The sequence below is a fragment of the Mustela putorius genome, unplaced genomic scaffold, assembly GCF_011764305.1.
Source record: "Mustela putorius furo isolate JIRA1106 unplaced genomic scaffold, ASM1176430v1.1 tig00003909_pilon_pilon_pilon, whole genome shotgun sequence".
In the NCBI taxonomy this organism is placed as follows: Eukaryota; Metazoa; Chordata; class Mammalia; order Carnivora; family Mustelidae; genus Mustela; species Mustela putorius.
In genome coordinates, this window is record NW_025422057.1 from 34,213,931 (window position 1) to 34,238,346 (window position 24,416).

A 24,416-nucleotide genomic window follows, 5' to 3' on the forward strand; every position below is an offset into this window, starting at 1 on the left:
GCTGTAGGTCAAGTCTCTTTCACCTCTTCTCTGAAACACTGTCCTTAACAAGTCTCCATACTTCTGCTCTTTTCTCTTCTCTCCAGTGCATTCACTCAGCAAAGGGAAGGATCCCTAAAAGAATCAGATCATGCCCTTCATTTACTTTTTAACCTCACAATAGCTTCTCATTGAACTTACCATAAAATCCAAACTCCTGACCATGTCCTGTGAGGCCTTCATTATACCACCTTTGCCTGTAACCAACATCAACTCCAGGTACAAACCGCATAGATCACTAACATGCTCCCAAGCTTCTAAGTGCTCTCTTGCAGCCAGGCCTTTGCATTTGCTATATCCTTTGCCTGTATCTCTTTTAGTTTGGTTCTTTGCATGACTTACTCATTCTTTTTTTTTTTTTTTTAAAGATTATTTATTTATTTGACATCACAAGTAGGCAGAGAGACAGGCAGAGAGAGGAAGGGAAGCAGGCTCCCTGCTGAGCAGAGAGCCCAATGCGGGGCTTGATCCCAGGACTCTGGGATCATGACCTGAGCTGAAGGCAGAGGCTTAACCCACTGAGCCACCCAGGCACCCTGACTTACTCATTCTTATCCTTCAAAGCTCAGCTCCACTTTCTCTTTTAAAAGGCTTTTCCTGGCTACCCTATCTAAAGTAAATTGCACCTGTTTCAAGACCCTGTTTATTTCCTTCATAGTGTATTAGTGTCTGTGATTACATTGTCAATGTATTGTCTCCCTACTCTGCTAGAATGTAGAATTTCATTAGGAACTGTGGATTGTCTTACTCAGTGTTGTTTTCTTGAACACAGCCTTATACAAAGTAGTCACTCAATAAATATATGAGGACTGGAAGGAAATTAACCTTTCTCTACCTTAGTTTCCTTACCCATAAAATGGAGATAATAATGATTACTATTAGAGTGAAGATTAAAATAATAATATGTATAAAGTGGCTAGAACATAGTAAACCAAAAAAAGCTAATTTCTTCTTTTTTCCTCAGAAAATACCTAAACAGTGTTTATATTAATGGTCATTTGGGTCAATGCAAGAAATTCAAGGGTTTCCACTCTGTAAGAGTTATAGCTTCCATTTATCTAGAGCTACAATGTGTCCGACTCTATGAGAGGTTTTGTATGCATAGTCTCATTTAATCTTCACAACAATTCTCTGAAATAGGAACTATTATTTCTCACTATTTTATCAATACATAGGTCAAGTAGATTTATTGTTTGTACTCGTACAGCTAATAGTGACAAAGAAGGAACTCAGGATTCTTTCTGATTCCAAATCACAGGTCGTTCATTAACTGCTATCTCCCCCACCTATCTTTTCTTATTCTCAGTGCACATGCATTCACTTTCATCACACCCTGTTGGGTGTTTGACTATGGTCCAGGCAGTGAAAAGATAGGCTGTATTACAGTTCCTGACCTCAAGACCAAGTCTAATGGAGACAGCCAGGGTCTAATAGACCTTTGTTAAGTTTTGTTACACCATACAGGTGGCTTTCTCTAATATGGTATTTTATACTGCCCCTACTATACTATACTGCCCAAACTAGTTAAGCTAATCAGCACTTCTATCTTGAAAGTCTGTTTATGATTAGAAATTATTTTTTAGGGCGCCTGGGTGGCTCAGTGGGTTAAAGCCTCTGCCTTCGGCTCAGGTCATGATCCCAGTGTCCTGGGATCGAGCCCTGCATCGGGCTCTCTGCTCGGTGGGGAGCCTGCTTCTCCATCTCTCTCTTTCTGCCTCTCTGCCTATTTGTGATCTCTGTCAAATAAATAAGTAAAATCGTTTAAAAATAAAAATTTAAAAAAGAAATTATTTTTTATATTCTAAGAATAGTTAATCTGGATTTCACCAAAGCAACATCAGTGCCCTTGTGTTTGGTCTGGCATTTAATTTTCAGTAGTGTGTGTACTTCTTATATATAAGTTAATTGATTTTATTTTTCTTAAAAAAAAAAAACATGGACATTGTTTTGAGAGTTAAATGGTAATAATTGGGGGTGTGTGAGTGGCTCAGTCGGGTGAGCATCTGCCTTTGGCTCGGGTCATGATCCCAAGGTCCTGGGATCAAGTCTCATGTTGGGCTCTCTGCTCAGCTGGGAGTCTGCTTCTCCCTCTTGCTCTCTCTCAGCCTGCAGTTCTCCTTGTTTGTGCTCTCTCTCTCTCTCTGTAAATAAATAAATAAAGTATTTTTTTTTTAATAGTGATAATTGACTTACAACAAAAAGGTATTTTCTGTGCCTTATCCCACCCCAATCCCTCAGGATCAATACTCCAGAAGCAACAACTTTCAATTTGATTTAGCTATTTTTTCTATTATTTACATATTTCCATTTTTGTAAGGAATTTGTATCTACTGTTATCTTTTGATTACTCAACTTTAGACTTTATTTACTGACTTCCTGTTATGGAAGATAAGGATTTAGTTATCAAATGTTATGATCCCCTCTGCTTTCCCTCCCCCATACATCCAATATTTACAATGCTTGTTAAATCAAAAATCTATACTTAGGTTATTTGCATGTTTGTAGCTGAGCATTTCAGACTAGTAGGATTATGTTTTATTTTTGTCTATCCTAAAGTTAATAACTGCCTAGTTTTGTTTGCTTTTCTTTGTACATTTCCAAATTCTTCTTACAACTCTCAATAGACTCTCACTAAAATTATGTGCCAATTCAACACATCAGAAATTTATTAGTTTCTTTTAAGATTTTACTTATTCATTGGTCAGAGATAGATAGAGAAAGAATATGAGCAGGGGGAGGGACAAAGGGAGAAGCAGACTTCCCACCAAACAGGGAGTCTGACATGGGACTCGATCCCAGGATCCCAAGATCATGACCTGAGCTGAAGGCAGACACTCAACCAACTGAGCCACCCAGCCCCATCAGGAGCCCTCAAGTTGTTTCTAATTGGATTGCTTACTCTAGAGTTGCAGCCCAGTTACCATCCCTGGGTTTCCTTCTTTTTTTTATCCCAAGAATTCCTTGGGATAAGGAATTTTGCCTTTTTCCTGGGTTGGATATGTTTTCTGGATTTCATTTGTGTATTTTTTCTTAGGTTATTCCCTTATTTAGGTGGAGCACATTCTGAAAAAGAGTACCTAGGAGATAAATTGCTTGAGAACTTGCTTGTTTTTATTCTACCCTGATATTTGTTTGCTAGGCAGTTTATATGGAGAATTCTAGAATCTAAGTATTTTTACTTCACATTTTTTTCAGAGGGTGTGTGTATTGGTTTCCTATGGCTGCTATAATAAATCGCCACAAACTTGGTGGTTTCAAACAACAAATTTATTTTTTCTTTCAGTTTATTCTTTCACAATTCTAGAGGCCAGAAGTCTAAAATTGACTGAAAAACAGTCTGGCAGCTCCTAGACTTACCACATGACCCAGCAATTCCACTCCTAGATATACACACAGTAGAGATGGAAAAAAAAAGTCACGTAAAAGTCAGTATACAAATGTTTAATCACAGTATTATTCATTAGGCAAAAAATAGATAAAACCCAAATATCACTTCTTTCACAGTTCTGCAGGCCAGAAGCCTGAAATCAAATTCACAGGGTCAAAATCAAGATATCAGCAGGGCTGGGCTCCTCTGGAAGTTCTAGGGGAGAATCCGTTCCTCATGCCTTCCAGCTTCTGGTGACTGCTAGCATTCATTGGCTTATGGCACATCACTGCAGTCTCTGCCTCAATGTCTTTTAGTTCTGTGTCAAATCTCCCTCTGATTCTCTCTCATAAGGATACATGTGATTACATTTAGGGTTTACCTGGGTAATCAGGGATAATCTTCCCATATCAAGATTCTTTTTTTTTGGGGGGGGGGCGCCTGGGTGGCTCAGTGGGTTGAGCCGCTGCCTTCGGCTCGGGTCATGGTCTCAGGGTCCTGGGATCGAGCCCCACATCGGGCTCTCTGCTCAGCGGGGAGCCTGCTTCCTCCTCTCTCTCTGCCTGCCTCTCTGCCTACTTGTGATCTCTCTCTCTCTGTCAAATAAATAAATAAATAATCCTTTTTTTAAAAAAAAAGATTCTTTTTTTTTAAACATTTTATTTATTTATTCGAGAGAGAGAGAGACAGTGAGAGCATGAATGAGGAGAAGGTCAGAGAGAGAAGCAGACTCCCTGTGGAGCTGGGACCCCGATGTGGGACTCGATCCCAGGACTCCAGGATCATGACCTGAGCTGAAGGCAGTCACTTAACCAACTGAGTCACCCAGGCACCCTCAAGATTCTTAATCATTTCAATATCCTTTTCTGCTGTATAAGGTAATATTCACAAGGATTAGGAAGTTGATGTCTTTTGGGGGAGCCATTCAACCTACAATAGGAAAGAGGTCATAAAAATATTTAGTCATTTACTGTGCTATTAAATGTCTTAGTCTGTGCTGACTAAGGATCCTGGGTTTATATTCTAGTGGATCAAAAAAAAGGCTTTCATTAGTAATGAGAAAAGCTAAAGCAAAAATCCCAAGTAATCTAAATGTAGTTATATTCTGTTCTCTTATCAAAAGTGAAAATTTTTCTTTCCATATGCTGTCATTCTGGATGTCTAGCTGTAGGTGGTTTTATTATAGATTCTGTTCTTAAACATCAGAAATATAATCTTCTGATACTTATATAATTGTCAGGGTTATATAATTTTTTAAAAATATTTTATTTGTTTATTTGACAGAGAGCTCCTGCACACAAATGGGGAGTGGCAGGCAGAGGGAGAGGGAAAAGCAGGCTCCCCACTGAACAGGGAGCCCAGAGTGGGTATCAATCCCAGGACCCTGGGATCATGACCTGAGCTGAAGGCAGATGCTTAACCAACTGAGCCACCCAGGCACCCCAGGGTTATATAATTGATTTAGATACTTATGGGAAATCATAAAACAAGGCTAGTGTCGGAGATAGTGATGCTCCATTAATTGCACTCATTAATCACTTCAGAAATAACTGAATTTTGAACTTTGAAAAGCTCTTTACTGATTAAAATAATCATAAAATAATTGTCCCCCAATTAATATTTATTCTACAACCTATAATTTATAATCAGTAATTGTTCCAAAAATACTTTTAGAATCTCAATGTGGAGATACTGCCTCACATTCACTAGTATATTAAAAGCAAAAACAAAAAACAACAGATAATAACAAGTGTTGTGAGGATGTAGAGAAATTGAAATCATAGCCACTTTGCAAAACAGCCTGGCTGTTCCTAGACTTACCATCTGACCTAGCAATTCCACTACTAGGTAGTCACTCAGTAGAAATTAAAACAAATACCCACATAAAAATTTCTATGCAGGGGCACCTGGGTGTCTCTGTCAGTTAAGCACCCAACTCTTGATTTTGGCTCATGTCATGAGCTCAGGGTTGTGAGATTGAGACCCGTGTGACTCTGTGCTGGGCTCTGGGCTAGGTGTGGAGCCTGCTTAAAAGTCTCTCTCTCTCTCTAAAATAAATAAATCTTATTAAAAATAAATATAAAAAGTGCTTTTGGCAAAAAAAAATTTAATCTAGACACAAACCTTACACCTTTTATAAAAATTAACTCAAAATTCACTGCATAAACATAAAACATAAAACTATAAAACTCCTAGAAGGCAATATAGAAAAGTATCTAGATGGCCTTGGATTTGGTGATGACTCTTTTTTAAAAAAGATTATTTATTTATTTGACAGAGATCACAAGGTAGAGAGAGAGGGCACCTGAATGGCTCAGCGGGTTAAGGGTCTGATTTTGGCTCATGTCATGGTCTCCAGATCTGGGAATCAAGCCCCAAATTGGGCTTCCCGCTCAGCAGGTAGTCTGCTTGTCCCTCCACCTCTCTCCCAGCTAATGCTCTTTGTCAAATAAATAAATAAAATCTTTTTAAAAATAAATAAATTATTTGTCAAACATTTCTACTTGTTTTCTCTGTTTTTCCTTTCTGGAATTCCTATGTGTGGATAGTAGACTTCCACCACCTAGTGATTACCAATAGTAGTATTTTGATGTATTTCTTTCCAATTATCTATATGTATATTTTTCATAATTGAGATTATAATTAAATATGTAGTTTCGCACCTTGAATTTTTATTTATCATAAGCATTCTTCCAAGCCCTTGAAAGTTCTTCATAAATATTTTTAGTTGTATGATCTTTTAAGGCTCTTAAGCAACATGTATGCAAATCTTTAGTAAACAGTTGAGGAGCACTTAACTTTAGCTATCTTTTTCCATAGTTGCCAGAGTCATGTTAGGTTCTATGGTTATGAATGCCAAAGAGAACAGACAGTGTGTCTGCATGTCCTTATAAACTGAGGAAAAAAACACAGTTTATGAACTGTTTATAAGCCTATTAAAAAAAATCCCAAAATGCTTACATGTAGAGTTCCCCAAATCCAAATCTGGGTTGCTGTGGTGTCCTAATAGTAGAATCTCAGTAGCAAAGGTTAGCTGTGAGATAACAGGAAAGAAGAGGTTTTCAGTTCTCTGACCTTCTGGCAGATGCCAGATTATGCCAGACTCTCTCTTCTCCCAAACCATTGCAACTGATATTTCTCCACTGTCTGGAATCTTTCCCTTACCTGTTCCTATAATTGGCTCCCTTTTACCTTTCAAGTTACAACTTAAAGTTTGCTTCCTCAGAGGAAACGCCTCCTTCCCCAAACAATCTAGCTGAAGTAGCCCCCAGACCTCTTTCATGAAACGTAATTTCTTTTTCCACATAGCAAAAGATGTTGAAATTGTATTCTTCAGTTTTTTTTTTCTTTGTCATACCTCAGAACCCTTTCCTAGAGACCAAAGACATCCAAACGAATTAGGATTCTTATAGCAGGAAAGCAAAGAGAAAAGGTGATATTCAGTGTTTGCAACTTTCAAACTAGGTTTTTAAGGGAAAGTCCTGAGAAGAGTCCTAAGTAAGACAATGACATAAGAAGAAGCAGATGACTGCCCCTCCACAACTTTCAAACTCGAGAAACTCCTGGCTGGAACATTAGATGGGATAAAAGGGATTTAGGAAAATGATGTTGGAGAATAGGAACTGGAGAGAGAAAGAAATCCTAGGAGAGGTTCTGGTGGTGGGGGGGGGGGCGCGGAGGTTAACCCATAAGAAGGGCCGCAGAAGCTGGCTCTCCATTGACAGCTGCCTATGCAGCCCATTGAACCCTATGCTCTAGGTTTTTGCTGATCTCCCATCTAGACAGCTTCCTTAATACAGCTGGTGAGAACTTGCCACCTCCCCCTCCCCATGGACAGTAGTGACAATAGAGGGAAAGTCCCAGAAGTGCTACTTGGGTGAAGTTAGCATAAAACCCCCCTGGTTACCTTTATTATTATTTTAAAGATTTATTTATTTAATTATTTGAGAGAGAGAAAGAGGGAATGCATGAACAGGAGGGGTAGAGGGAGAGGGAGAATCTAAAGCAGATTCCATGCTGAGCGGGGAGTCCATCACAGTCTTGATCCCAGGACCCTGATATCATGACCTGAGCCAAAACCAAGAGTCAGATGCTTTAATCTATTGTGCCACCTAGACGCCCCACCCTAATATTATTTTAATTATATTATGTAATTATCTTACATAATTATTAGTTTACTTGTTTCTTTCTCTTGGATAATGTAAAACCCACAAATAGAGAAAAGTGGTTGCTCTTTCTTCTGGTATATCCTCAACATATAAAACAAGGGGTAGGCCCATATTTGTTGAGTGGGTAAATTGAGTCGTTGTAACTGTGGAAAATACGAGTTATAGATTTTTGCATTAATATTTCAAGTATTGTCCATAAAGTGATTCAGACTTACCTTCAAGGACTAGCAAGTAAGTCATTTAGAAAAAGTCTTAAAGAACAAATTTATAATTAATAAATCACTAATATAAACATCTTTAAAAATTCATGTTGCTCTTAGGTAATTTATTACCATAGTACTGTATTTAAAACTACCATACATTATAAAACCTTTAAGTAGATTCCATGCCAAGTGCGGGGCTTGAACTCATGACCCAGAGATTAAGAGCCACATGCTCTACTGACTGAGTCAGCCAGCCACCCCATAAAACTTTTGGTCATGGAAAACTTCAAACAGACACAAAGGCAAAGAGAATAGTATAATGCCCCCCCCCACCCCAGCATTCATTATCCAGCTTCAGCTATCATCAGTTCATGGCCAGTAATATTGTTTTATCTATATATTCCCCTCCTCCCTGATCCTCCACTGAATTATCTGAATTGAATCCCAGGCATTGCATTATTTATTATTATTTATAGTATATTTAGTATAGTATATACTAAACTATACTATAGTATAGTATACTATATATACTATATACTATGTATAGTATATTTAGTATACATCTCAAAGAACTCTAAAAAGAAAAATCCACAGCCATTAACACACCATCAGAAGTAACATGATTATTTAATATCATCAAATATCTACTCTTCTTATAGAGTACTCTTCAAATATCTACTATTCTTACTTTTCTAAATCTCTCATAAATATTCCTTTTTCATAACAGGTTTGCTCAAACTAGGATTCAAATAAAAACCAAACATACAATTCAATTAATGTATTTATTTTTTATTTTTTAAATTTTAAGTAGCCTCCCCACCCAATGTGGGGCTTGAACTCACAACCCCTGAGATCCGTGCCACATGCTCTACCAACTAAGCCAGCCAGATGTCCCCCTGTTTTGCATTTTTATTTTTATTTTTTTAATCTTTTAAAAAATATTTTATTTATTTATTTGGCAGACAGAGATCACAAGTAGGCAGAAAGGAAGGCAGATAGAGAGGGGGAAGCAGGCTCCCTGCTGAATGGAGAGCCCAACGTGGGGCTAGATCCCAGGACCCTGGGATCATGACCCGAGCCAAAGGCAGAGGCTTTCACCCACTGAGCCACCCAGGCTTCCCTGTTTTGCATTTTTAAATATTATCTTTTGAAGGTGTTACTGAAGTGCTCCAAGCAGAAAAGTAAATAAATCATGTGTGCAGCTCAATTTATTTTAAAAAACGGAATACAACCACTTAAAACATACCCCCCCAAACCCCCTTTGTTCTCCTTAACCACTAATCTGACTATACTGCAGATTAGTTTGGCCTGATTTTCAACTTTATGTAAATGGACTTATAAATACTCTTTTGGGTCTGGCTTCTTTCACCATGTTTGTGAGAGATGTCCATATTTTTAGGTGTAGTGTCCCCCTCTGTTCACTTTCATTGCTGTATAGTATTCCATTGTGTGAATATTCCTCCAATTTATTTTTCCTCTGTATTTTACTGTTGTTGTGCTTTAGATTGTTTCCAGTTTGGGATTATTATTGATTGTGCTGCTGTGAACATTCTAGTACCTGTATTTTTGTGGATGCATGTTTACATTTCTGTTAACTTTATAACTAGAGGTTGAGTTGTTAGGTCATAGCTTATGCATATATGCAGCTTTAATAGATCTTACCAAATAGTTTTCCATGGCCCATTTGTCTGCCTGATGCCATTATCATATAACCTCAAATACTATAGCTTAATAGTAACTCCTAATACTTGGTACTATAAGTGTTCCAGATTCTTCTTCCAGGCAGGCTTGGGTCTTCCTAACCTTTTGCATTTTCATATAACACTTTATGAACAACTTGTAATAACTTGTCTATTCTAAGTCTCCTTCAAAGCATAGGTTTCTCCTTCCTTTCTTATTTTGCAATTCAGTCACTTTTCCTGTAGGGTTCCAAACATTCTAAATTTAGCTGATTGTATTATTATGGTGTGATTTAACATGCTTATACCCTGTATTTCCTCTGAAAATACATCTACAGGCTTAATCACATTCAGCAAAAACGCAGTTGACAAGTGTTAACTAAGTACTGTGCTTGCTGCCAGGTGAGATAAAAAAATGTCCAAGACATCATTCATAATCTACTGCTTCTTACAAGCATGGAAGATTAAAAATCAAATAAATGCCTTTGGAGAGAGGCAAACTACTCAGGCAGCTCAGATCAGAGAGCAGTTACTTCCAATAAGTTATGTGAGGAAAGAAGTGAGGGAAAGTTTTGTTAAGGCAACATTATTTCAACTGGGCTTGAAAGTTGCTAGAGATCTGACAAGTTACTATTGCTATAAGCATTAATTTGTTGTGACAGCTGTTAGTAGAGGGTGGGGATAGACGCTGGAAATGTGGGGTACTGAGTTGAGTGGTGGCCCCTAAAGTACTGTCCATGTCCTAATCCCAGGAACCTGTATTACATTGTTTGGAAAAAGTGTCTTTGCAGATGCAATCACGTTAAGGATATGATGAGATAATCCTGGATTATGTGATTGTACCCTAAATCCAATGACAAATGTCCTTGCAAAAGACCGAAGAAAAGATACACAGAGGAGAAAGCAATGTGAAGATGGAGGCGGAGACTGGAGTGATGTGGCCATAAGCCAAGGAAACTGGCATCCAAAAGAACTGAAAGTAGCAAAGAACGGATTCTCCCCTAAGATCCTCCGTAGGGAGTGCCACCCTGACAATACCTTGATTTTGGACTTCTGGCCTCCAGACTGTGAGAGAATACATTTCTCTTATTTAAGGTACTAAATTTGTGATAATTTGTTACGGCAACTACAGGATACTAGAGGTGGATTGGGCTAGAATGTAATACTGCGGAATTTTACCCTACATTGCACTTGGAGTGGTTCCTCATCTTCAGCACCTCAGTTTCCACCCATCCAACGTTTGCCTTTAGCTGAAACTGTATTTAAAAAAAAAAAAGAAAGAAAAGAAAAAAATCCCTGTAGCTCTTTAATGAAGTGTCCATTTAATTAAGGGAACCTCCTCCTAAATTCCTATTTGAAGTGATAAGGGGATTCAAAGCATTGGTTATGACTGCAGTCTTAGGTCCACCACAACGGAAACCTAAAGGTACTCAAAAGTTAGGAAGTCGCTATCCCTAACTGCACTTTGCCCTAAAAACCCTCGTAAAATGCAAATGTAATCGAAAGTCAGATCCCTAACAACTATTAGGTTGTTTTTGGATGCACACCACCATAAAGCCATCAGGGAAAAGATTCTTGTGTTATAAATAATGATTAAAGTACACTGACAAAAGTATTAGTACTATGTATGTGTAGTGTTTTAATACGGCAGTAGTACGGAGTAGGAGTTTCTACTCTCGATTTGAAAGTCCACCGAAGCCTTTCTTTGCCGTGGCCAGTCCCATCTCCCCCGGGCTCCGTGAGGGGCTGCTAAATTCCCCCAGAGTCCTCGCCTCCCTCTGGTGCCCCCACTCCTAGCCCCGATCTAAATCCCCCCGGGTCCCACGTCCATTGCGCTCTAGAGGGAGCCCGCGGGCCGCGCTCCCACAGCGGAGTCGTTCGCGTGAGGCCGCTTAGTCCTCGGATTTCGTTCCAACACCTGCACCGCCCAGGGCGACAGCCAATGGGGGCGACTCCGCAAACAGGGCCCCTTGCGCTCTCACAGTATTCGTGAGACTTTGCTGCCCCCGGCCCCCATGCTCTTAGCCAGGTACACCTCGCCGCCCTCCCATGTGCGCCCCGCGTGACCCGGCCGGTAACCCCCAGCCTGGGAAAGCCGGGTTGCTGGGCTCCCGCCGCTCCCCGGCCAGACTCCGTCCAGCTCGCTGGCTGGGGCTCGGGACGCCTGCCGCCCCCACCCTGTTGGGTTCCCGGCAAAACCCGGAGCGCCGGCTGCTCAGCGGCTCCCGGGAGGCGGCGCGGCAAGGCGGACTGAGCATGCGCAGTGGGCAAGGCCGGCTCCCGGCACAAGAAGGAAGCGTCCGCGGTGCTCCCGGCGGCTGCGCTGGGGTATGCGGTACGGGCTAGCGTGGCTGCTGCACTCGGCGCGGCCCAGCACCTTCCGCTCTGTCCTCGGCGCTCGTCTGCTGTCCCCGGAGCGCCTCTGTGGGTAAGCGGAGCGGAGCGCCCGGGCCTTTGGGGCCCGCGGGTCACGGTGGTTTGGAGCTCGGGTTGCAAAGTGGTGATTCAGCACTTAAAGCCGCCGCCGCCGCCCCTCACGCCGCCAGTCCCGCCGGCCTGGGGCCCGGACGCCCGCGCAGAGGCCGCCCTGGGGCCCGGAAGGGCGGCCGGCCGGGCGGGAGCGCGGGGCCTTGCCGGGAGAGGAGGGCGCCCCTCGGGCCGGTGAGGGCGGACGGGGACTGTGACCCAGGGTCACGGGGCGTGTGTCACAAGTGCGGGGGGCGCTGGCGCGGACGGACTGACTCCGGCCGGCTCCCGGGAGCCTTGCCGTGCCACTCTCCTGGGAGTCCGCCGGTGAGGGGCCGGCAACCCGAGTCCGAACACCCGTGGCCATGGGTAAAGGAATCCGCGTCCAGGGAGACCGCTTCTCAACCTCCACATAGCCCTGCTTTTTTCCATGGGGACGGAGTTTCCACTACTATATGGAAATGCCTGCGTTGGGAACCGTAAAAGTTTGCCTGCCCGCGCCTTAGTGAGTAGACTAGTGTTGGGTTTCCTGTCCCGGGGAATTCGGGAACCGAAGAATACCTTGGGATCCATCAAAGCAGCTCCCTTGTTTTACACCAGAGACAGCCGAGGCCCAGAGAGATTGTGTGATTTACCAATTGCAGGGCTTGTGGCAAAAACCAGGATGGGGACGCGGGTTTTTTTTTGCCATCCGGTGGCGTGCTCTCTCTACTCGCTGCTCAGTGTATACTAGAAATACAGAGGCGTGTAGCGAACGCTGAATGTCCTTTACTGTGAATAGAGAGGACTTGGCAGAGATGGGCAGTATGCTTTTGCCCTACTTAGATGTGTCATTTGAACCCCTCCTCTGGTTTTAGTAATATCTAGAAATATCTAGAAAGCGCAGGGCACCGTGATGGACCCTTTATATAAGTATGTGGTCTGCCTTCCAAGAACTTTGACTTCATTTAAGCGGATTAGGATGCCAAGAGAGTATAGCCAGCTAAAAAGGATGTGTTTGACTAGGGTCAGAGGATGGGTAGTATGGGCAGTGCGTGCTTTGGGAGCACAATTTAGGGCAGAGATAGATAGGGGAGGGGGTCTGGGCTGGGCTGGCCTTTAAAGGAAAAGCAGAAAGTGGGTGAGAGGATGAACAGTGGTGGGTGTAATCCAGCCCAGGCATGCAGGGTTTTCGGGTCGGGGACGGGCAGTGACCAGATTAGTCTAGTTGGAGCCTTAGAGAATTTGTGGGGGAATTAGGAGGAAACAAATCGTGTACTATAAAAGTAGGATAATGCTAGCCTGGGCTTTGAATGTTAGTTGGGTTTTTCCAGTGCATATTATTGGGAGCTGTTAAGAGTTTTTGAGGTGGGGAGTGATCTAATGAAACTGGTAATTTAGGAAATTAGTTTGATGGCTGTGCACAGGTTTTAAGGGAGTGGAGAGACCTGAAGCAGAGAAATTGGTTGGGACTTAGTCTTTCCTGACTGAACTAGGATGGTAGTAATTATGGTGCTAAAAAGGCCAAATGCAAATGAAAAAAATTGTTTTCCCTTTCCCCCACTCTATGCAAAATCCACTACCACATGGAAAAGATCTCTGAGTTTAGATAAAGAAGCGGGAGTGGTGAGCATGGGCAGGTTACCTTTGTGGGCCTCCTTCAGGTCAGAATTTTTTTTTGTACTGGGGGTCCTTGGTGGCTTGGGTTAAAGCCTCTGCCTTTGGCTCAAGTCATGATTCCAGGGTCGTGGGATGGAGCCCCACATCGGGCTCTCTGCTCAGTAGGGAGCCTGCTTCCCCCTGTCTTTCTGCCTGCCTCCCTGCCTACTTGTGATCTGTCAAATAAATAAATAAAATCTTAAAAAAAAATTTTTTTTTGGTACTTAATTTGTTGCTAATAGGCTGTGCTTAGCTCCATATTGTCTCCAGTGTACAGAATTTGGAATTTTATTTTTATTTTTATTTTTTTTATTAAAGATTTTATTTTTAAGTAATCGCTGCACCCGTTGTGGGGCTCAGACTCACAGCCTTGTTATCAAGAGTCGTGTGCTCTACTAACTGAGCTAGTCAGGCATCCCAGAATTTGGGATTTTTCTTTTTAAGATTTTGTTGATTTGACAGAGGGAGAGAGAGCACCAAGTAGGTAGAGCACCAGGTAGAGGGAGAGGGAGAAGTAGGCTCTCCGCTGAGCCAGGAGCTGGATGTGGGGCTCGATCCCAGGACTCTGGGATCATGACCTGAGCCGAAGGCAGCTGCTTAATCAGCTGAGCCACCCAGGCATCCCAGAATTTGGGATTTTAAAGAAAGCACCAGTTTTATACAACAGAGAGGTTTGTATGTTCTACCTACAATCCAGCTTTCTCTGCTTTTGTCCCATCGCTCTTTACTTTCACTGATAAAGTTCAGGGCATGGGTTGTTGAACAGCTAGCGTTTCAACATACTGTTGTTCTCAAAGAAGGAAATTCAGAAGATTCAAAGATAATGAGATTGACCATCTAGAAAGCTCTCCATTAAAAATTAGTGGTTGAGGGGCGCCTGGGTGGCTCAGTGGGTTGAGCCGCTGCCTTCGGCTCAGGTCATGATCTCAGGGTCCTGGGATTGAGTCCCGCATCGGGCTCTCTGCTCAGCAGGGAGCCTGCTTCCTCCTCTCTCTGTCTGCCTCTCTGCCTACTTGTGATCTCTCTCTCAAATAAATAAATAAAAATCTTAAAAAAAAAAAATTAGTGGTTGAGGCTATTAGGAAAAATACAGTTCCAATCAAAGGGATCAAGGTATAGTTATAGGAAGGAAAGCTACCATCTGAAGCTACCCCATAGTCAAATCTTAAGGAAGGTAATACTACTGTACAAAGTATGTGTGTGTGTGTATACACACATACATATATATATATATATTTTTTTTTAAGATTTTATTTATTAGAGAGAGTGTGAGTGAGCAGGGGGAGCTGCAGGCTGCCTGATGTGGGACTCAATTCCAGGACTCTGGGATCATGACCTGAGCGAAAGGCAGGTACTTAACCGACTGAGCCACCTAAGCATCCCAAAGTAGTGAGATGTAGTAATAGAGGTGGTTACAGGGCTGTTTACTGGGAGAGTTGAGATTTAACCCATGTCTGTCTGGAGCCAGAGCCTGAGCTCTTAACTGCAATACTACTTTGGCCAGTGTTGAGGCATTCACTCCTGTTCTAACTTTTTGAGAAAGAAATGTTCTTAAAGCATTTTCATAAGATTTATTCTTTTAAAAATCACCTTCATTGTCCTCTTTTTAGCTATATTGGATAAGTTGGGGCTGTAATTATCTGAACTATTGGGGGAACCTAGAGGTTATAGCCCAGTCCCAGGCAACTACTTGGAACACCTGTGCATCGGTCTTCTCACTTTGCAGGCAGCTCTCTTTTGCATTTCTCTGTTCTCTGGGTGTAACAGTGGTATGGCAAATGGAGTAACTATTAAGATCCAGGTTTTTAAATTACTTTTTTTTAATGGTACAAGCACTATGTATGTATGTATGTATGTATGTAAGCAAGCAAGCTCTACACCCACTGTAGGACTTGAACTACTGACCCTGAGATCAAGTGTCCCATGCTCTACTGAGCCAGCCAGGTGCCACCAGGCTTTTAAATTACTTTTAATCCGAAAAATATCTTTTAATGATCTAAAAGGAAAAAATGCCCATGAGTATCTTTAATTAGCATTAGCCCAAACCATACAAAGTAAAAAATTACATTCTGCCTTGCTGCCTTTAAGGTTAGGGTTGGGGATAATCTTACCAGGGAGTAGTGTGGGGAGCAGAATTTCAATGTATGTTTTCATAAGAATTGATTTCCTTTCTGTTTTTCCATTGGTATTTTAGATCTCCTAAAGAGGTAACCAGATAATCAGCCTGCCTTTCAGCCAGGGTGACAGGGGTAGATCTTCCAGGCATGCTGGGTGGAGGCTCGGGTAGGACATTCCTACTTTGTTTTTCTTGAGTCAACCCTCACTCTTCTCTGTTCCTTTAGCCATCATTTGAATATTTATTTTGTCGAGATCATTCACTACAGTGTACTGGGGGCGGATGCAAAGAGTCAGTGATAAATTCTGTCCTCAAGGTACTTTCAGTTAAAGAGTGATTCCACGCCTTTACTCAGGATCTTTTACTGAACAGCCTCATTTTTGCGTTGTTGCCTCTTTCAGTTTATTTTGAAAAGCAGCTCAGTATATTATTACAGTACTCTTTATTTTATTTTATTTATTTATTTTTAAAAGATTTTATTTACTTATTTGACAGAGAGAGATCACAAGTAGGCAGAGAGGCAGGCAGAGAGAGAGGAGAAAGCAGGCTCCCTGCTGAGCAGAGAGCCCGATGCGGGACTCGATCCCAGGACCCTGAGATCATGACCTGAGCTGAAGGCAGCGGCTTAACCCACTGAGCCACTCAGGCGCCCCTACTCTTTCTTTTAAAAGTGGGACTTAGGGCGCCTGGGTGGCTCAGTGGGTTAAAGCCTCTGCCTTCAGCTCGGGTCATGATCCCGGGGTCCTGGGATCGAGCCCCGCATCGGGCTCTCTGCTCAGCAGGGAGCCTGCTTCCTCCTGCCTCTCTGCCTACTTGTGATCTCTGTCTGTCAAATAAATAAAATATTTAAAAAAAAAAAAAAGTGGGACTTAGAAATTGTTGTTGCATTAAAAGCTACAAAAGCTTTTATTTCCTGCAAAGAACTATGTAGTTTCTCTTTGTCTATTAAAAATGTGTAACTGGGGGCACCTGGGTGGCTCAGTAGGTTAAAGCCTCTGCCTTCGGCTCAGGTCATGATCCCAGAGTCCTGGGATCGAGCCCCGCATCGGCTCGATGCTCAGCAGGGAGCCTGCTTCCTCCACTCTCTCTCTCCCTGCCTCTCTGCCTACTTGTGAGCTCTGTCTGTCAAATAAATAAATAAAATCTTAAAAAAAAAAAATTGTAACTGTTTAAAAAAAAAAAAAAAAAGGTGGGACCCACAAGCTGTTCCCTGAGGGGAAGGTATCACACTCTGCCTGGCATATTTATTACATAAATTAATGAATGGTCTTTTTTCAAAACCAGTTTTCTCTGTGATTTCCCTAGTTTTGCAAATATTGCAGTTAATCATTTTCTCAGGTTAGCTTCAAAATTGGAGTAATCTTTGCATCTCTTTTTCTCTCGCTGTCTATTCTGAAGACCAAACTCTTGAGTCTTTCATCCTGAAGTTTTTTGGAGTAAACTTGATCTTCCATTATCCTCCTAGTTTAGACTATGATTATCTTCCCTGACATCTCACATCTATAAGTTCTGTATGTACATATATTTTAACTCTAGTATAATTAACATAAAGTGTTCTATTAGTTTCAAGTGTACATTATAGTGACTTAATAATTCTATATGTTGCTCAGTGCTCATAGTGATAAATGTACTTTTAAGCCCCTTCACCTATTTCACCCATTCTCCTCCCTCCTCCCCTCTGGCAACCACCAGTTCTTTCGATTTAAGAGTTTGTTTCTGGGTGCCTGGGTGGCTCAGTGGGTTAAGCCGCTGCCTTGGGCTCAGGTTATGATCTCAGGGTCCTGGGATTGAGTCCCGCATCCGGCTCTCTGCTCAGCGGGGAGCCTGCTTCCTCCTCTCTCTCTCTCTCTCTCTCTGCCTGCCTCTCTGCCTGCCTCCCTGCCTACTTGTGATCTCTGTCAAATAAATAAATAAAATTAAAAAAAAAAAAAGAGTCTGTTTCTTTGGTTGTCTCTTTTTTTCCTTCATTTGTTTTCTTAAATTCCACGAATGAGTGAAATTATATGGTATTTGCCTTTTGCTGGCTTATTTCACTTAGCATTATAATCTCTAAATATATCTATTATTGCTTACGGCAAGATTTCATTCTTTTTTATGGCTGAGTAATATTCCATTGTATGTATATACATGTATAAACCTTCTTTATCCATTCATCTGTGGATGGACACTTGAGTTGCTTCCATATCTTGGCTATTGGAAACAATGCTGCAATAAACATAGTGGTACATATATCACTGTAACTGATTTTTCTAGGCTCCTGTCTCCCTACTAGTTGATCCTTATCATCTGATTAATTCTAATATACCACTTTCCCCATGCCATTGTCTTGGGTTCTGCACTATTTAAAGATCAGGTCCAAACTTCTGGACCCAGCATTTAAGCATCTCATAAGCTGGCCCTAGCCTAACTTTTCAATCTGACTTTCCTCTTCTCAGTCATGTCCGTCAGTTTCTGATCTCTTGTACATGAGCTGTTCATTCCCAATTCTCAAATGCCCTCTGTCTTTTCTTTTAAATGACTAAATCTGTCATTCCTTTTTAGACCTTATTTAGGTCATTCAGTTGTATTTTCTTTTTCTAAACTTAAAGATTTATTTGAGATTTTGAAACATCCATTTGACATTTAACTGTATACTATGTCATATATATATATATTTTTAAAGGTTTTATTTATTTATTTGACAGAGAGAGAGCAGGGGGAGTTGGAGAGGGAGGAGCAGAAGCAGGGGGAGTGGGAGAGGGAGAAGCAGAAGCAGGCTCCCAGGGAGCTGAGTGCAGGCCTTGATCCCAGGACCCTGGGATCATGACCTGAGCTGATGGCAGATGCTTAACCAACTGAGCCACCCTGATGGTCCCTCATATATATATTTTTTACTCTTAATATCATACATGGCAGAGTATATAGGATAAAGAAGAATAGCAAACACTTAGGTTAAGAAATAAACTTTTTATTAATTTATTAAAAAAATTTTTTTTTTAATTTTTAAGTAGGGGGCTTGAACTTACAACCCTGAGATCAAGACCTGAATTGAGGTCAAAATTCGGACCCTTAACCAACTGAGCCACCCGGGTGCCCAGGAAATAGAACATTTCCAGTAACTTTGAAGCTCTCTGTGTTCACCTCCCCAATTGCAACCTTCTCCCTCTTCTGGAGAGGTGGTGTTATCCTGTATTTGGATAATAATTCCCTTGGTGTTCTTTATACTTTATCAATCTGAGTATATTTTTTTCTTTCATGAAGGTGAAAGTGTTTTTATTTTTAAATTTTTAATTTAAATTCAGTTAAGTTAGCATATACTGTATTATTAGTATCAGGGGTAGGATTTAGTGATTCATCAGTTGCATATAACACCCAGTGCTCATTACCTCAGGTGCCCTCCTTATTGCTTATCACCCAGTTACCCCATCCTCCTACCCACCTCCCCTCTAGTAACCCTCAGTTTGTTTCCTAGAGTTAAGAGTCTTTTATGGTTTGCTTCCCTCTCTGTTCCCATCTTATTTTATTTTTCCTTCCCTTTCCTTATGTTCATCTGTTTTATTTCTTAAATTGCACATGAGTAAAATCCTATGATATTTGTCTTTATCTTATTGACTTATTTTGCTTAGCATAATACCCACTAGTTCTATCCATGTCTTTGCATGGCAAGATTTCATTCTTTTTGATAGCTGAGTAATTTTCCATTGTATAAATATGCCACATCTTCTATGTCCATTCTTCTGTTGATGGACATCTGGGCTCTCTCCATATTTTGGCTATTGTGGACATTGCTATAAACATTGGGGGTGCATATGCCCCTTGGAATCAGTATGTTTGTATCCTTTGGATGGATAACTAGTAGTGCAATTGTTGGATTGTAGGGTAGTTCTTTTCTTTTCTTTTTTTTTTTTTAAGATTTTAATTATTTATTTGACAGAGATCAGAAGTAGGCAGAGAGGCAGGCAGATAGAGAGGGAGAAGCAGGCTCCCCACCGAGCAGAGAGCCCGAGGTGGGACTCGATCCCAGGACCCTGAGATCATGACCTGAGCCAAAGGCAGAGGCTTAACCCACTGAGCCACCCAGGCATCCCTCTTTTTAACTTTGAGGAACCGCCATACTGTTTTCCACAATGGTTGCACCAGTTTGAATTCCCACCAATAGTGTGAGAGAGTTCCCCTTTCTCTGCATCCTCACCAACACCTGTCGTTTCCCACCTTGCTGATTTTAGCCTTTCTGACAGGTTTGAGGTGGTACGTCATTGTGGTTTTGATTTGTACTTCCCTAATGGCGGTGATGTTGAGCATATTTCCATTTGTCTGTTGGCCATTTGTATGTCGTCTTTGGCGAAGTATCTGCTTATGTCGTCTTCCCATTTCTTTCTTTTTTTTTTTTTAATATTTTTATTTATTTATTTGACAGAGAGAGAGATCACAAGCAGGCAGAGAGGCAGGCAGAGAGAGAGAGGGGGAAGCAGGCTCCCTGCTGAGCAGAGAGCCCGATACGGGACTCGATCCCAGGACCCTGGGATCATGACCTGAACTCAGCCACCCAGGCGCCCCGTCTTCCCGTTTCTCTTTCTTTCTTTCTTTCTTTCTTTTTTTTTTTTTTTTAAAGATTTTATTTATTTATTTGACAGAGAGAGAGATCACAAGTAGGCAGAGAGGAAGGCAGAGAGAGAGAGGAGGAAGCAGGCTCCCTGCTGAGCAGAGAGCCCGATGCGGGACTCGATCCCAGGACCCTGAGATCATGACCCGAGCTGAAGGCAGCGGCCCAACCCACTGAGCCACCCAGGCGCCCTCCGTCTTCCCATTTCTTGACTGGAATTTTGCTTTTTGGGTGTTGAGCTTGATAAGTTCTTTATAGATTCTGGATGCTAGCCCTTTATCTGATAAGTCATTTGCAAATACCTTCTCCCATTCCATAGGTTACCTTTTAGTTTTGTTAACTGTTTCCTTTGCTGTGCTGAAGCTTTTTATCCTGATGAAGTCCCAATAGTTTATTTTTCTTTTTGTTTCCCTTGCCTTTGGAGACATGTCTAGAAAGAAGTTGCTGCAGCCGAGGTCAGAGAGGTTGCTGCCTGTGTTCTTCTCCAGGATTTTTATGGTTTCCTGTCTCATGTTTAGGTCTTTCATCCATTTTGAATTTATTTTTGCGTATGGTTTAAGAAAGTGGTCCAGCTTCATTCTTTTGCATGTTGCTGTTCAGTTTTCCCAGCGCCATTTGTTGAAGAAACTGTCTTTTCTCCACTGGATTTTCTTTCCTGCTTTGTCAAAGATTAGTTGGCCATAGAGTTGACATCCATTTCTGGATTTTCTATTCTGTTCCATTGACCTATGTATCTGCTTTGTGCCAGTACCCTACTGTCTTATTGATTATAGCTTTGTAATACAGCTTGAACCCTGGAATTGTGATGCCTCCAGCTTTGGGTTTTTTTTGGTCAACGTTACTTAGGCTATTCAGTGTCTTTTATGGTTCCATACAAATTTTAGGATTATTTGTTCCAGTTCTGTGAAAAATGCGGATAGTATTTTGATAGGGATTGCACTGAATATGTAGATTGCTTTGGGTAGCATAGACATTTTAGCAATATTTCTTCTTCCAATCCATGAGTATGGAATGTTTTTCCATTTCTTTGTGTCTTCCTCCATTTCTTTCATAAATGTTCTATAGTTTTCAGGGCTTAGATCCTTTACCTCTTTGGTTAGATTTATTCCTAGGTATCTTATAGTTTTTGGTGTAATTGTAAATGGGATTGATTCCTTGATTTCTCTTCTGCTTCAGTGTTAGCATATAGAAATGCAACTGACTTCTGTGCATTGATTTTATATCCTGAGACTTTCTTGAATTCCTGTATCAGTTCTAGCAATTTTTTGGCAGAGTCTTTAGGTTTTCTATGTAGAGTATCATGTTGTCTACAAATAGTGAAAGTTTGACTTCTTTGTCAATTTGGATGCCTTTTATTTCTTTTTGTTGTCTGGTTGTGGAGGCTAGGACTTCCAGTACCATAATGAACAATAGTAGTGAGAGTGGGCATCCTTGTCATGTTCCTGACTTTTGGGGAAAGCTTTGTTTCTCCTCATTGAGAATGATACTCACTGTGGATCTTTCATATATGGCTTTTATGATACTGAGGTCCGTTCCCTCTATCCCTGCATGGCAAAGAGTTCTTATCAAGAAAGGATGCTGTAGGTGGTGCCTGGGTGGCTCAGTGGGCTAAGCCTCTGCCTTCAGCTTAGGTCATGATCTAAGAGTCCTTGGATCGAGCCCCACGTCGGGCTTTGTGCTCAGCAGGGAGCCTGCTTTCCCCTCTCTCTCTCTGCCTACTTGTGATCTCCCTCTCTCTGTCAAATAAATAAATAAAATATTTAAAAAAAAAGGATGCTGTATTTTGTCATATGCTTTTTTCTGCATCTTTGAGAGGATCATATAGTTCTTGTCCTTTCTTTTATTAATGTGGTGTAACACACCGATTGATTTGCAGTTGTTGAACCACCCCTGCAGCCCAGGAATAAACCACGCTTGCTTGTGGTGAATAATCCTTTAATGTACTGTTGGATCCTATTAGCTGATATCTTGGTGAGAATTTTTGCATCCATATTCAACAGGGATATTGGTCTGTAATTCTCCTTTTTAATGGGGTCTTTTTCTGGTGTGGGATCAAGGTGATGCTGGCTTCATAGAATGAGCTTGGAAATTTCCCTTCCATTGCTATTTTTGGGAACAATTTTAGAAGAATAGTTGTTAATTCTTCTTTAAATGTTTAGTAGAATTCCCTTGGGAAACCATCTGACCCTGGACTTTTGTTTGTTGGGAGATTTTTGATTACTGTTTCAATTTCTTTGCTGGTTATGGGTCTGTTCAGGTTTTCTGTTTTTTCCTGTTTCAGTTTTGATCATTGATATGTTCCTAGGAATTTATGCATTTCTTCCAGATTACCTAATTTGTTGGCATATGCTTGCTCACAATAATCTCATATAATTTTATTTCTTTGGTGTTAGTTGTGATGTCTCCTTTTTCATTCATGATTTTATTTGTTTGGGTCCTTTCTCTTTTCTTTTTCTAAGTCTGGCTAGGGATTTATCAATCTTAAGGAACGGATTCCTAGTTCCATTGATGTGATTTACTGCATTTATGATTTCTATGTTGTTGATTTCTGCTCTCATCTTTATTATTCTCTTCTGCTGCTGGATTTAGGCTTTATTTGCTGTTCTTTTTCCAGCTCCTTTAGGTCTTTAGGTGTAAGATTAGCTTGTGCGTTTGAGACTTCTTGTTTCTTGAGGAAGTGATTAAGTAGCCCCCCCGCCCCTTCCCAGCTGAAAGTTGTTATATTTATTACTTAACCAACCTCCTGGTGTAGAGGTGTAGTGACAGAAAAATCATTTCCCTGATAAAACATATCTGTTGGCCAGGTAGGAAGGATGTTTACAGGAGTAATAGGATAGGAACACATGACTTTCATCCCCCTTAAATATGTGTGCCAATTACATGTATCATCTCATGAATGTGTGATACCTTATGGATCCAACTTGGTTCTTCTCTACCACCTCCTCTTGGCGATGTACCTGATTTTATTACCAGTTTTCATCTGAATCCGCTGGGGAAATGGGATGATTCTGCTTTTGTTTCTTGGCCAGAAATCACTTGATTCTGAAAGTCTTGTGAGAAGACATGGTGAGGAACGGTCAGCCACACACCCAGGATGGTGGCAAAAAGGAGCAAAAATAGAAGTGAATATATTCTTAAACAGTGTACTTTTTAGTTTTTTCTGCTTTTGATCTTCATGGAAATTTTCTTCTCTGAGTTACTTTTTTTTTCACTTAGCCTTGTTTTGGGACTCACATAGATATATGCGTTCACTGCTGAATGGCAGTCTTAATTTTCTGTTTTATTGTTGATGGAGATTTGGATTGTTTCACCTTTTTTTTTTTTTCTCCTATCACAAATAATCCATGTTGTTGGCTTGCCCTAGTACCCACTCTTAGGACATCTTCTCTGCCTACGCTCAAGTAGGGTTCTCATTCAATCACATTGCTTTAAATATTATTTATATATGCTTTGTCCATTCTGTAGCCATGAGGTTCTTATTTAAATGTAAATTAATGAAAATTAAAAATTCAGTTTTTCCATCACCCTAGCTGCATTTCAAGTCACATGTAGCTCATGGCTATCATATGAGGCAGAGCAATTACAGAGCAATTATCATCACTAATGTTTTGTGAAACCCACCTGATCTATATTCCAATAGTTCCCAAATGTACCTCTCTCCCCTGAATTTCAGATTTGGGTAATAAATTTCCTACTTATAATTTCCTTTGGATGACCAATATATATATATATATTTTTTAAAGATTATTTATTTATTTATTTGACAGAGAGAAATCACAAGTAGATGGAGAGGCAGGCAGAGAGAGAGAGAGAGGGAAGCAGGCTCCCTGCTGAGCAGAGAGCCCAATGCGGGACTCGATCCCAGGACCCCGAGATCATGACCTGAGCCGAAGGCAGCGGCTTAACCCACTGAGCCACCCAGGTGCCCCTGACCAATATATATCTTAAACTTATCATGTTCAAAACCTGCTCCTGCTCCTCCCACCATCTTCTCCCCCATCTCAGTGATTAATATCACTATTCTTATACTTGTTTAGGTTAAAAACTTGGAGTCATCCATAACTCCTTTTTTGTTTTCATATCCTTCATTTGTCAGCATATGCATTCAGATTTGGACCGCTTCTGCCTGCCACCACCCTAGTTCTAATCACACTCTT

At 41.1% G+C, this 24,416-nt stretch overlaps 1 protein-coding gene across 3 annotated transcripts in view; it reads left to right on the plus strand.

The window, feature by feature from the left end:
• The first annotated feature begins 11,700 nt into the window (after window positions 1–11,700).
• The window catches only part of IDE (insulin degrading enzyme), a 116,227-nt gene continuing 103,511 nt past the window's right edge, over window positions 11,701–24,416 (plus strand). Inside the window, exon 1 of one of the 3 annotated variants that reach the window (XM_045068895.1) lies at window positions 11,701–11,885. In XM_045068895.1, coding sequence (XP_044924830.1) covers window positions 11,788–11,885 — 98 coding nt within the window. In that variant the 5' untranslated portion in view covers window positions 11,701–11,787. Of the gene's footprint in view, window positions 11,886–12,099; window positions 12,429–24,416 lie in introns of those variants that run through there. The other 2 variants (XM_045068894.1, XM_045068896.1) reach the window with 2 other exon arrangements.